The sequence below is a fragment of the Serinus canaria genome, chromosome 5 (assembly GCF_022539315.1).
Source record: "Serinus canaria isolate serCan28SL12 chromosome 5, serCan2020, whole genome shotgun sequence".
Taxonomy (NCBI): Eukaryota; Metazoa; Chordata; class Aves; order Passeriformes; family Fringillidae; genus Serinus; species Serinus canaria.
The window spans coordinates 61,462,409-61,475,814 of NC_066319.1; the positions used below are offsets into that span (position 1 = coordinate 61,462,409).

General features: G+C 49.4%; 1 protein-coding gene across 5 annotated transcripts in view; it reads right to left on the minus strand.

Moving 5' to 3' along the window:
- Positions 1 to 364: 364 nt before the first annotated feature.
- The window catches only part of TOGARAM1 (TOG array regulator of axonemal microtubules 1), a 33,166-nt gene continuing 20,124 nt past the window's right edge, over positions 365 to 13,406 (minus strand). For 2 of the 5 annotated variants that reach the window (XM_050975519.1, XM_050975518.1), the window contains exons 12-20: positions 13,143 to 13,248; positions 12,567 to 12,802; positions 9,716 to 9,874; positions 8,218 to 8,344; positions 7,972 to 8,090; positions 6,504 to 6,693; positions 3,738 to 3,957; positions 3,373 to 3,459; positions 365 to 1,345 (exon numbers count right to left, since the gene is read on the minus strand). In XM_050975519.1, the coding sequence (XP_050831476.1) occupies positions 1,107 to 1,345; positions 3,373 to 3,459; positions 3,738 to 3,957; positions 6,504 to 6,693; positions 7,972 to 8,090; positions 8,218 to 8,344; positions 9,716 to 9,874; positions 12,567 to 12,802; positions 13,143 to 13,248 (1,483 nt within the window). In that variant the 3' untranslated portion in view covers positions 365 to 1,106. The other 3 variants (XR_007777754.1, XM_050975520.1, XM_050975521.1) reach the window with 3 other exon arrangements.

Sequence of the window (13,406 nt, forward strand, 5' to 3'; positions counted from 1 at the left end):
GCCACAAGGGCCCCCTGAGCCTCCTCTGCTCCAGGCTGAGCCCCTTCCCAGCTCCTCAGGAATTCTCCAGCCCCTTCCGAGCTCTGTTCCCTTCCCTGGACATGCTCCAGCCCCTCCATGTCCCTTCTAAAGTGAGGGGCCCAGAGCCAGTCCCAGGATTGGAGATGCCTCAGCAGTGCCAGCCCAGGGGGACAGCCACTGTCCTGGCCCTGCTGCCACACTGTTCCTGGTCCAGGCCCGGTGCCTTTGGGTGTTACCCACTTTGGCACACCTGGGCTCACATTCAGCCACTGTCACCGGGTTTCTTCAAGCAGAACAGCTCTTGAGCCCCTCCTCCCCAGCCCTTTGCAGAAATACATCCCTGTACAGAAATAAATCCCTTTATTTATATATCCCATTGTGTCCCATGTCCAATGTGTCCAGAGACCGCAGCTGGAGAAGAAAGGTCGGGGTTCATTCTCCCCACTGCCCAGCCCTGAGACAACAAATACTGCACCACTGCCTGTGGGGGTACAAAAATACATGTTTTTCACAAACAGCACTGTATCACTGTGTCCAGGACTCTCTTCCACTTCTCCATGTACAGCGCAGTGCTGATGTGACCGTGTGGTTCTTCATGGGCAATCCAGGGACAGGTCCTGGGCTGGAGCCTCTGGAGGGAAGCACAGATGGGCTGGAGCAGCTCCTCCATGGCCATGCTGGTGACAAGGAGGGGAGCCAGCCCCACACTGCTCAGCACTGCTCTCCCAGCATGGCCCAGTTCAGCCCCGCACACTGTCCCAGTTCAGGCCCTCAGGCCGGCCCAGCACGGCCCAGTTCAGCTCCCCAGGCTGGCCCAGCACGGCCCAGTTCAGCTCCCCAGGCTGGCCCAGCACGGCCCAGTTCAGCTCCCCAGGCTGGCCCAGCACAGCCCAGTTCAGCTCCCCAGGCTCTCCCAGCCTGGCTCCGGTGTCTCTCCCGGTGCAGTCCAGCCCGGCTCCGGGGGCTCTCCCTCAGGCACTGTGCCCAGCTCAGGGCTGTTCCCGCCCGTGTCCCAGCAGCACTGTCCGTGTGCCCGGCTCAGGCGGTGCTGGAGCTTCACCTGCAGGGATGGCGATTTTGTGATTTTACGTTCCAGTCTCCAAAAGCTCCTCCAGGCTCTTCCTGATGTGCGGGGGCTGGGCCGCGGCGTGGGCGAGCAGGCCGGGGCCCATCTGTGCCCACAGGGCCTGGGCCAGGGCGGCCGTGGCCGTGCGGGGACCGGGCACGGAGCCGCTGGCTGAGCTGCCCAGCAGGTGCCACAGCACGGGCAGCACCTTCTGCTCCACGGCACAGGGCTTCCGAGGGTACAGCTCTGGCACCAGCTCTGCCGGGAGAAAACACTCATGGCAGTTACCATTGCAATGGGAGCCCGCGGGTGAGAGGGGTACAGCTCTGGCACCCGCTCTGCAAGAGAATATTCATTTAAATTACAATTGCAAAGGGATCCCCAGCTTGGAGAGGGGTACAGCTCCAGCACCACCTCTGCAAGAAAATATTCATTTAAATTACAATTGCAAAGGGATCCCCAGCTTTGAGAGGGGTACAGCTCCACCATCCACTCTGCCAGGAGAAAATAATAATTTAAATTACAATTTCTATGGGATCCTCAGCTTTGAGAGGGGTACAGCTCCACCATCCACTCTGCCAGGAGAAAATATTAATTTAAATTACAATTTCTATGGGATCCTCAGCTTTGAGAGGGGTATAGCTCCACCACCCACTCTGCCAGGAGAAAATATTAATTTAAATTACAATTTCTATGGGATCCCCACCTTTGAGAGGGGTTCAGATCCAGCACCAGCTCTGCAAGGCAGCAAGCAGGGTCAGGATGAAATATTCATTTAAATTACAATTTCAATGGGACCCCTGTCTTTGAGAGGGGACAGCTCCATCACAAGCTCTGCAATAAAATATTTATTTAAATTACAATTTTGATGAGATCCCCATCTTTGAGAGGGGTTTAAAACACTTAAATCTTCTCCTCAAACTGCTGTTGTACATAAGTTTGCTGTTGCAATATCATCAGCTCCCATAAAAAATACCAGATTTTTCCACAACCACTCCTTTTATTGTCCTCTCCCAGGAGTTTACACAGTAGCACCAGTGCTACTGATAATTACACTTCTCCATTAAGCAAAAAAACCTCAAAGAAATAAAGGGGGTTTTAGGTTGGGTGTTTTTCAGTTAGGATTCTCATAAGGACCTTTATTTCTCACGGTGTAAGGTCTGGTATTTCCAATTTCCCCTCCATCTCACAAGTAAGCAGTAGACATTGAAGAAAAAACCAGCCTTATACTGTAAATATAGAATCACAGAATGATGGAATATCCTGAGCTGGAAGGGGCCCACAAGGATCACGAGTCCAGCTCCTGGCCCTGCACACATACATATAAAATATGTATAAAATAAATATATACATTTATAGGATGAAATATTTTCCTCAAGAATGAATTTAATGTTTCATTAGCAAATGTTTCCCTTTCTGTCAGAACAGCCTCTTCTGATATATAATACAAACACTCCAAAAATCCCAGCAAGGATTTGATCCCATCAAGGAGGAGGGACTGTCTGAAGGCTGTTTAACACCCTCAGAAAGCACAAATCTAGGGATGTTTCCAGAACAGCCTGTCCATTGTGTTATTATTGAGTTCCATTTCACACAGAACTGCTCTGAAAATGAGCCAAGGAAATGTTTACTTCAAGCATATTCCCCTTAAAGACATTCCTTGTTCATTTGAAGCATGGAAATTCAGATTTTCTCGAGGAATTCCTGACTGGGAGGGTGGGCAGGGGCTGGGCTGGAATTGCCAGAGCAGCTGTGGCTGCCCCTGGATCCCTGGCAGTGCCCAAGGCCAGGCTGGGCACTGGGGTGGAGCAGCTGGGACAGTGGGAGGTGTCCCTGCCATGGCAGGGGTGGCACTGGGTGGGATTTGAGGTCCCTTCCAGCCCAAACCACTCTGGATTCCTGTCAAGAGCTCGAGGGAATGAGCACTGGGAGAGGGAATACAATGCCATGTTTAAATTATTATATGCCTAAGGTATTTATAAATGTTAAGGTATTTAAATATATGAAGTATTTACATTTAAATTAAATCCTTAATATATTTATAAATATTTATAAATTCCAGGTAGTTACAGATCTTCCATCTGACTACATAACACTAATGCTAATAGTAATCCTTTGTTTTGTCAGCAATAGCTCCAATTTCCATTAAAGAGCTGAAATGTGACAACTGCTGCACAACCTCCCGAGACAGAAGGGAAGGTACAGACCCACCTCCACCTTGCAATTAATTTCCCTCATTAAGGGAACCCAACCAACCAAACAAGCAAAGGAAATCAGCACTTTACCAGCCAGCTTTTCTGTCAGGTCCTGCTTTGCTTTTCCACTCAGGAACTGGGCTTTTGTGCAGAACGGCTGCAGGAGCAGGGAGGTGTCTAAAGGCAAAGAGCAAGACACATTAAATTCTTGAATGGAAATTAAATTATCTGGAATCAAACACAATATGGGAAAAGGTAAATAAGAAAATGCTATGGAAAAATAACCAAAGCACTACTGAGCAATATCAAGGTGATTTGCATGGTGAGAATAAACCCAATGATTTTTACACAGCGTAGCAACTCTGTGCATCTCTTAGAAAAAGTAATGCTTTCAATCTACAACTTAATCACCACAATTAAAACTGTTTCAAATTAAGACAAAATAAATTGCTCACCTAAGTGTTGACATAGAGCCTGGATCACATTTGTGGCAGCTGCATAAATCCCTGGATTTTTGGAGTTGAGGTTGTTGTCCACGATGGCAGGAATTACCATGTTGATCACAGGTGACAAATTGTCTTTGAGCAGAGGAACCATCTTGTGCATGGCCTCCAAAGCCACCTGGGTCACTTTGCTGTTGGAGTCGTGCAAGCGAGGCTTGAAAGCATCAAAGATCTGGAAAAGCATCCAAGCAGCACTCGTGGAACTGGGAACCAACAAAGCTCATCACCTGCTTTAGTGCTACCCTTTAACTGTCCACCTTGGCACAGGATGGCTCTGCTGTCTCCAGGGGCTGGAAACAGGTGTTCTGTGAGGTCCCTTCTGACCCAAACCACTCTGAAATTCTGGGATTCTGGCATATGCAAATACCTGGGATCATTTTTTGAGCAAGTCAAACCAGATTTGCTATTTTAACCCAGTGCATTAATCTGATCTAAAGCCCTGCAGTGCAATGGACTCCGGGCACAGTAACTCTCACTGTGACCCAGATTTCCTGCCAGTCAGTATTTTTAGGGAAACATGGCTCTGTTCAGCACAGGGAATGTCTGAAAGGTTTCAAAGCCATCCACAGCACAATTCCATCATTCCACACAAAGATACAGCACTGCTGGAGGACAAGCTTGGTTTCTTTCATTGGATCTGTCTTTAATTTACAGCTGCTGGATGTCCTCCTTTGCTATTGGACAGGATCCTCATCCTGACCTTCAGCACAGTACATTTGTCATAATACTCTCCTCACCTTCTCCCACACAAAAACTTGTAATTCTACCTCAGTTTTACAGTTCTTCATTAATCCCTTCTGATTTTTTCACAGCTATTCCATATTTTGATATTTACCCAAGAGTGGTGTGAAAAACAGCACAAGGATTCCAGAAATCATGGAATCACAGACTGGTTTCCACAGGAAGAGATGTTAAAGCCCATCCCACCCCCTGCCATCATCAGGGACACTTTCCACTGTCCCAGGCTGCTCCAAGCCTCAGCCAGCCTGGCCTTGGACACTTCCAGGGATGGGACAGACACAGCTTCTCAGGGCAGTGGTTCAAAAATGCCTTGAGTGAAAAACTTCACATTTTTCCTTCTGTTCCCTTCCTTTCCTCCCTTGGTGCCTCACACAGACCCCCCTGCTCCTCCATGCTCTCTGTCCATCATCCTTATGCCAAGAAGGATCCAGGACTTTTACCAGAAAACTTGGTGACCTTGATGCCTTGTGCAGGCTGCCCTAGAGCAGAGGCTGGATGGAGTCCCAGAATAAAGCAGGGATTGATTCCAAGGATCTCCTCCATGGACCCACCTTGGGCAGCACCAGAGCCCAGCCAGGGCTGCACCCAAGATGACCCAAAATGGCCCCAAAATGCCCGGCCGGGCACGGGGTCTCTCCCTGGGATCAGCTCTGCTCCATTCCCACCTTGCAGTTCATTGTCCCAGCCCAGCTTTAGCCCAGGCACTCCCACCCTGCTTGTTTTTCTCTCTCCAGCCCACGGGGTTTGTGCTCTTGGGTGGATGCCACAGGACAGAGAGAGAGAAACAGCAAGGGTTTATCACAGCGGCTTGTGAAAAATCTTTCAGGAGTTGTAAGGATGTGATAACTTGTTAAGGATAAACAATCTGCAGGTGATTTTCTACTAGAAAATTAAAACTTAGAAGTTTTTCTACCTTGTCTTTCTGTTCTTCTCAAGGACAGTGTGTGAGGAAGATGTTTTTGTCAGCCAATCAAAGAGAATCTATCGTATCACTCTATAAAAACCAAGCAGTTCTCTTGAATAAAGCCTTCTTTGCTCTTTCTACAACACTGCCTCTCACCTGTTTCTCTGTCACTCTTGGGCCTGAGATTTGATCATTTGTCCTTGGTGCCCAGCTGGAGCAGGAATTGTTTTGTCTCCCTGCTCTGTGCACAGAGCTCAACATCCCATAATATGGAGCCCAGACCCTCACACTAAAGCAGCACAGAATGTGAAAATACAAAAGCTAAACCTGAGGCATCAGCCCAGCTGTAAGCCCTCTGAATCCCAGCCTGTGGCAGTGTTACCTGTTGCAGTGTGCTTTTTAGTTTTATTAATATGCTTGCTGTTTAATTTGCAATTTTGTAATTTCCTTATGCTGTCCTTTTCTCTGCCTTTAGAGTGGCACAGGTTGCCCATGTTGTATTTTATGTTTTTAAAACTAGACTTGTTCCTTTACTGTTATTTATTTTATTTAAGTGTTAGTTTTTTTGTTTGTTACCTAGCTATTTTCTGCTAAGTTTTAAACCCCTCCTATCCATACCCCTTCCCCAAAACTTTCTTTACTTCTCCTTTCATGAAACGCCAATGTCTCCCTGAACCTGCCCTTTTACCTAGCAACTTCCTTGTCAGTTTTGTATTCTTTCAAACCCCATTAGTTCACTGAAGATGTTTTCCTCCCTTGAAATCCTTCATTGGTTTATACACTTTGTATTCCCCACCTTGTGCTCCACCCCCAGTTCTCCTGGTTAGCTGAAGATTGTATCCTCCCCTGAGCCCTGCCCCCCTTTATAAGGTATTGGGGGTCCTGGGACTTTGGGGAGGGGGAGTTTTGCCATCTAATAAAGTTACCCCAAGTTCTATCCCAGGACCTGCGCTGAGGCCCCTTTGTTCCGTGCTGTGCCTGCCCTGCTAGCTGGGATTCTGCAGAGCCCAGGAGAGGGGACTGTGGCCCCCTGTCACCACCCAGCCAGGCCAGCCAGGCCGTGTGACAGTTACCCTGACGATGTTGGCCAGCACCAGGGCCGGGCTGCTCTCGGTGTCCAGCAGCAGCTGCCGCGTGCCGCGGATGCGCTCCCGGAAATCTTTGGCGTTCAGCGAGCCCACCATGTCCCTGACGTACTCCTCGCTCTCCAGGGCACTGCGAGGGGCTGCTCTCCGTGGGGCCTCCTGGCTCTCCGTGTTGTCCCTGTGGGAAAGGGAAATGGCACTCCGTGAGCTGCAACAGGAGGCTCAGCCCACACATTCTCTTCAGTATCAGAGGTAAACACAAAGTTTCACCTTAAACGTGGTGAATTAAAAATAAATCACCTAATAGTAATTGCTGTTCCCAAAGTCTTATATCCATTCTGCTCCAAATGCAGCTGGTTTTGTGACCAGGATCAACTGGGAACTTCCCTTACATCAATGGGTCACAACCTCCCCAAACTTACAGTAGTTTAAATCTTTATTCCCAGAGTGCTTTACAGGCTGACCCCAGAGCAGGTGTTACCTCAGCAACTCTCCATGCTGAGGTGAAAACCCAACAGCTCTTCCTAGAATATTTAAAAACAGATCTCCTGCAGCACCTATCTCATTAGAGAGTCATGGAAAGAATTCTAAAACCTGTGGAATCACCTCTCTGTCCAGGTATTTACAGACCATCCAGGCAGTCACTACATCACTCCTCGTTCGTGGACACAAGGCTTGGATGGGGAATGGGATAAGCAATCAAAATTTATCAGTAAATGCAGAAGCAGTTATTATTTTGAACTGTGGAGGGTTGTGTTAAAGAAATCTGGTTCTGCAGAGACACTGCAGTCACAGCCCTCTGAACTCTGTGTTCTTGGATGCAGTTTTGGCTTGCTTTAAATTTGGGGGTGCTTCTTTTTCAGTTCATTCAATCACAAACAAAACTAGAAGTGGTCAGAGTATGATCTAAACCCCCCAGCACCCCCAGTCAGGGTCTAAGTAAGTCCTCGGTGTCCACACTTGTGTAGAAATGAGTAATTTGTGCTGTGGATCCAACCAGGAATGGTTTTTCCAAGAGTCTGAACAGCAACATCTGGGATGCTGCTGCCATGGATCCATTGGATCTACACTGCCCAGAGCAGCTGTGGCTGCCCTGCATCCCTGGAGTGTCCCAGGCCTGGCTGGACAGGGCTTGGAGCAGCCTGAGACAGTGGGAGGTTGTGCTGGGTGGGCTTTGAGGCCCTTCCAACCCAATCCAGTCCATGACTCTGTGATTCCATTCTGTGCATTCCAGGTGGTTTGTGTACCATCTGTATTTCACAGATGGTCAGTACACAAATTAACTCCAAAATGCACAAAACCATTTTAATATAACTGGTCACTCTATTTAAGAGTTTCTCTGGAACAGGTCAAGACTCTGTTTTTCCTTGAGGGATGTTTAACTTTCCCAGCCCTGTGTGGCTGTTTCTGTGCTCCCCCTTGGCCAGGTTCCTCACAGGATAATGGAACTCAGTACCTGTCTGGGATGATGGGAGCATCTCTGCAAGTAGAGGACGACCTCAAATGTCCAACATTTCCAGTCTGGGAACGCCTTCCTTTGGCTGAGGGTGTATCCAAGGGCATCTCCCCCAGGCCCTGCACAAAGGTACAGCAGGAATTCATGGGAACCACAGGGAATCACTGTGGCTGCAGTGCAGCAAGTGTCTACACCCAGCAGCCCCCAGGACACCTCCAGGTGCTACACAAGAGCTTTCCCACACACCTTCTCTCGTAGGCTGCCAACAGTTTCCTTAATGTAAGGCAAATCCCTGGGTGGCACAAACTTCTCCAGGATTTTATCCAAGTCAGGATGAGCCATCATGCTGAAGAGCATCCTGCGCCCGTAGTACCTGCAGGGAGAGCACCAGGACATCCAGGGACAGATCCAGGGACAGATCCAGGGACAGATCCAGGGACAGGGACTGGCTTTGCCATGCCAGCTGTGTGATTACAAAATGGAAAAGTGCAGGGAGGTTGTGTTCAGGGAAGGAAATGGAGCCCCAGGAGAGGCTGAGGGAGCTGGGAAGGGGCTGAGCCTGGAGCAGAGGAGGCTCAGGGGGCCCTTGTGGCTCTGCCCAGCTCCTGCCAGGAGGGGACAGCCGGGGGGGTCGGGCTGTGCTCCAGGGAACAGGGACAGGAGCAGAGGGAACGGCCTCAGGCTGGGCCAGGGCAGCTCAGGGTGGGCCCAGCAGGAATTTCCCCATGGAAAGGGGGCTCAGGCCTTGGCACTGCCCAGGGAGGATTGGAGTCCCCAGTCACTGTTATTGGAGGTCTTTTCCAACCTCAGTGGCTCCATGACTCTGAGATTGCTGACTCCCCTTTCCATCCTCTCCCAGAGGATGTGCTCAAGGATCTCATACATTAACTGACCAAATTAATGAGATCAGCCTTCCAGTTCTGCTGGCTTTAACCAGGGTGATCCAGCCTTGTCAGCCAGAGACATGGATCAGCTCCAGGTGTGGACTCCAGAGCCAGCATTCCTGTGTGGCTGCCTCTCCTCTGTGCCCAGCACAGCACATCCTGTGAGCCCCTCTCCTCCTGCAGCCAGGCTGTGTGGGAGGTACCCAGGTGGTTCCTGCCACAGGCACTACCCTAACAGTCCTGCCAGTGCTGGGATAACAGCTGCACTCCAAGGTTTGTTTGGAAGGGACCTCAAATCCCATCCCCTTCTACCTCTACCACAGGCAGGGACACCTCCCACTAGGCCGGGGTGCTCCAGGCCCATCCAACCCTTACTGCTCCCCCAGTCTTTTCCCTCCTAAGCCATCCTGTCCCCAGAGCAGAGCCCCAGAGGCAGCTGGGCTGTGCCCCCAGCAGTGCTCACCTCACAGCCCCAGGGGCCCAGGACACAGCTCCCTGTCCCCAGCAGTGCCCACCCCACAGCCCAGGGGCTCAGGGCACAGCTCCCTGTCCCCAGCAGTGCCCACCCCACAGCCCCAGGGGCTGCTCCCTGTCCCCAGCAGTGCTCACCCCACAGCCCCAGGGGCTCAGGACACAGTTCCCTGTCCCCAGCAGTGCTCACCCCACAGCCCCAGGGGCTCAGGACACAGCTCCCTGTCCCCAGCAGTGCTCACCCCACAGCTCAGGGGCTCAGGGCACAGTTCCCTGTCCCCAGCAGTGCCAACCCCACAGCCCCAGGGGCTCAGGGCACAGCTCCCTGTCCCCAGCAGTGCTCACCCCCCAGTCCCAGGGCACAGCTCCCTGTCCCCAGCAGTGCTCACCGTGTCTGCTGGGAGCTGTCCTGGGCAAACCTGGCGATGGCGGGCAGCAGCCGCTCGGCCACGGGCCGGCCTCCGGCCAGGACGCGCTCGGGGCCCAGGCGCTCCACGATGTCCCCCAGGTGCTGGGCTGTGCATCTCCTCACGGCCGAGTGCAGGTGGCTGGGGAGGGAAAGAGGCCTGAGGGACAGCCCTGCAGGGCTGGCACAGCCCCACCCGCCCTGCCAGCCCTGGAGCCGCGGGATGCTCTGGAAGGGACCTCCAGGCCCAGCCCCTCCCAGCCCTGCCACGGGCACGGACACCTTCCAGTTATCCCTGCACTCAGGCAGGGGGGTTTGGAATTTCAGTTCTAGTTTTCATCAGATCATTTCACTTTACAAAGCAGATGACTGTTCTTTCAATGAGCTCTATGAAAAACCAGTTCCTGTGCTCAGACACACATCCTGGGCACTGGACTAAAACTGACTAAAGCAAATTGACTTGATATCACTTGAAAACTGACTAAAGCAGTGTTCAATCGACTCCTAAAGATCCTGCAGGATCCCTACTTTGTACAAAATAAACACCTGTGCTGATGCAAAGGAGAGAACAGCCAGAATCAGCCTTCAAACTCCTGCAGCAAATGATGCTTTTATCTAAATCCTGCTGCCCCTGCTGGTCCCACTTGGGTTCAGGAACAAAATCCTGCAAACTCTAATGGCTCCCATTTTATATCTGAATTAAAAATGCTACTTTGAGGACAATTTGCAACTCCTGCTGCACTTTCAAGGGGAAAACAAGAATTGAGAGGCTGAGAGAGCTCACTCCATGAAGCAAACAAGTCCTTGCTCATGAAAACAGCTGGAAAACATTTATGTGCATACAACACCCTAGAACTAAAGACTGCATACAGGTAAGAAACAGGATTTTAAAACCCCTGAAGTAAAATCACTCTCAGCTCTATCCCTGGAATCATGCCCTTGCATCATGATTCTACTCACAGAATCCCAGACTGGGTTGGGAAGGAGCCTTAAAGCTCATCTTGTTCCAACCCCTGCCATGGGCTGGGACACTCCCACTGGAATGATTCCTGTTGGTAAAGTCAAACCCAGCTTTGGAGCTGATGAAGAATCAGTATTTCTGTCTAGTCAGGGCTGCCAGCATTAGAGTCATGATCACAGTGGGTTGAAAGGAGCTGAACAGAAACCAGGTCCATTTTAAGAGGCCCCAGGAATTGTAAGTGACACCATAATTGAAGGATTATGTTGTGGTGAATTTAAGCAACTCAGCCCAACTTAGAGAGAACATCCCCTGTGGAATTACAGTTGTGTCAAACACTTTTCACTTCCAACTGAGACACAGATTTCCCCTTTGAAGGGTAATTCCATATTCCTGTCAGAGCCTCTGGAGCTGGAGCTGCCCTGTGCTCCAGGAGCTTTCCTGCTGACATGGCCAGAGCTTCCTAAAGCCAGGCCTAGAAAAGCTGCACCTTTAGGCATGCCCTGATGTGTGATCCATTAAAAGCATCCTGTAGTCCATGAGTTAGGGAAGTCTGAGCTGTGAACAGATTAATCTGTGCCCAAAGGCAGTATTCAGCTCAGTTCTGCTGCCTTAGATAGCAGAAAACCTTAGCAGAAAACCTAGAGAAACTCAACGAGTGGAGGGGGCAAATCCCCACAGAAAACCCCTGAGCAGGTGAGTTTGGATCTGCCAGGGAAGGTGGGGAGGGCTGGCAGAGACAGCTCTGCCCAGGAGGGCCAAGGGTCTGAGGCCAAGAGGGGAGGACCCAAAGAGGGCACTTCCCCTTGGAGCAGTTCCTGCCTGCTGCTCCTGAACTCACAGAATTATGGAATCAGCCTGCTATGGCTTGGGAGGGACCACAAATCCAGGGGCAGGGACACCTTCCCCTATCCCAGGCTGCTCCAAGCCCTGTCCAGCCTGGCCTGGGACACTTCCAGGGCTGGCACATCCATCCCAAGCCAGTCTGGATCCCAGAAATTCATAAGGAATGTAAATCCCAAGGCTGATTTTTGTCTTTCAGTTTAAAGAGCAGGAAACTGCAGTAGAGCTGTCATGAGACAGAATCCATTATCCCCAACAACCAGCTGCCCAGGAAACAAAAGAGAACATTTTCAACTCTGAGGACTGGAGCTGTGCAGGAAATCTGTGGAGAGATTTTGAGTGGAGCACCTGAAATGTGTCAGGAAGGGAAATGGAGCCTGGGAAATGTCACCAAGGGGTGGCAGAGAAGAGAGGAAGCACCAGGGAGTGCACCCAGCTCAGATGGGTGAGCAGAGAACGAGGATGGAAAAGGAAAACAGAATGAACAGGGCCAGGGAAAGAAGGGAATTCACTCCAGAAAAGAATGGCCACCAGCACTGGGAAGGAAATTAAAATACAGACACAAAGGCTCAGCCTAGAGAGGAGGAATCAAGCAAGACAGATGCAGCTAGAGAACTGAAGTTATAAATCAGTTTTCTAAATAAAGAGAGGTGCTGAAAACTGGCCAAGGCAGGAACTGACTGCAGAGCAAAGGAGGAGAAGAAAGAACATTATGTCAGCTTTACCAGGCAAAGCAAAACAGCAGCTCCCCAAGAATATACAGTAACAGCAAATAAAATCATTGAGGTGGTGCAAAACAGGCAGAAAATTCACCAAAAACAACAGGCAACCTCTTACATAATGCACAGAAAGGAAGAGAGGGGCTTTAATTCAATTTATGCCAACAAACATTGCCCTGGGGAGAGGTTTAGCACAGCTGATTTACTGGTTTTCAAATTTCTGTCGACTGTACTCTGGTTTGATGTTCAAAAGCCTACATTTGATAAATTGACTTTATTCACAATATTCTTTATAAAGTCTTTGTAGGAATTACCTTTGCCCTCCATTTATAAGAGAACAAAGTGCACGTGCTGGAGTCACATTATTAACCATGGCCTTCAGTGCCTTGTCTACCTCTTCCCTTATAAAAGTGTTGGATTCCCCAGCTTTGTGCAAAAGGACTTTTACTGCATTATCTACTTCTTGATCCATGCTCTTTTTCAGGTGGGTGAACAAATCCCCTAAACAGACCACAGCAGCTCGAGAAACACCTGAGCGTAAATTCTTGACCTGCACACAGGAAAAACCCAAAAAACAATGAATAATGTTGATCAGAGAGACTTTAAAATAAATATTCATGTTTGCCCTTTGTCATTTTTAAATAACATTACAAGCAACTGAGAAACACATTTCTAACTTGATTGACAATGGGTGAGAATTAAAATACACACTCATAAAAATATTATAAAGTTAAAATCTACATTTTGTCAGCCTCTGAGTCTCAAATCATCCTTGAGACTGCTCAGTTGAGGAAAACTCACCAGAGGTGAGCATAAATCATTTCAGAGAGCTGTAAAATACATATATACACACAGAGAGCCAGTGGAATATTCTGGTAGGAAAATTTAACCTCTTGAGCCACAGCCAGAGTTGTTTCATGGAGCTTTGCAGTCAGAATAGGGGCATGGTAGGCAGACAAGCACCTGACAAAGTTCAGACCTTCAATTTTCTTCTCCCTGTGTGAAAAAATAATATTTAAATTCCATCCATTTGAAAAGCCTCATTAAAATACCCAAGTGTGGAATTCTAAGGAATCAAATAGCAAACAAATTAGATGGTAAAATAAAGCAATGAGAAATAATTCCAGATTGGTTTGGGTTCAAAAGGACCTGAA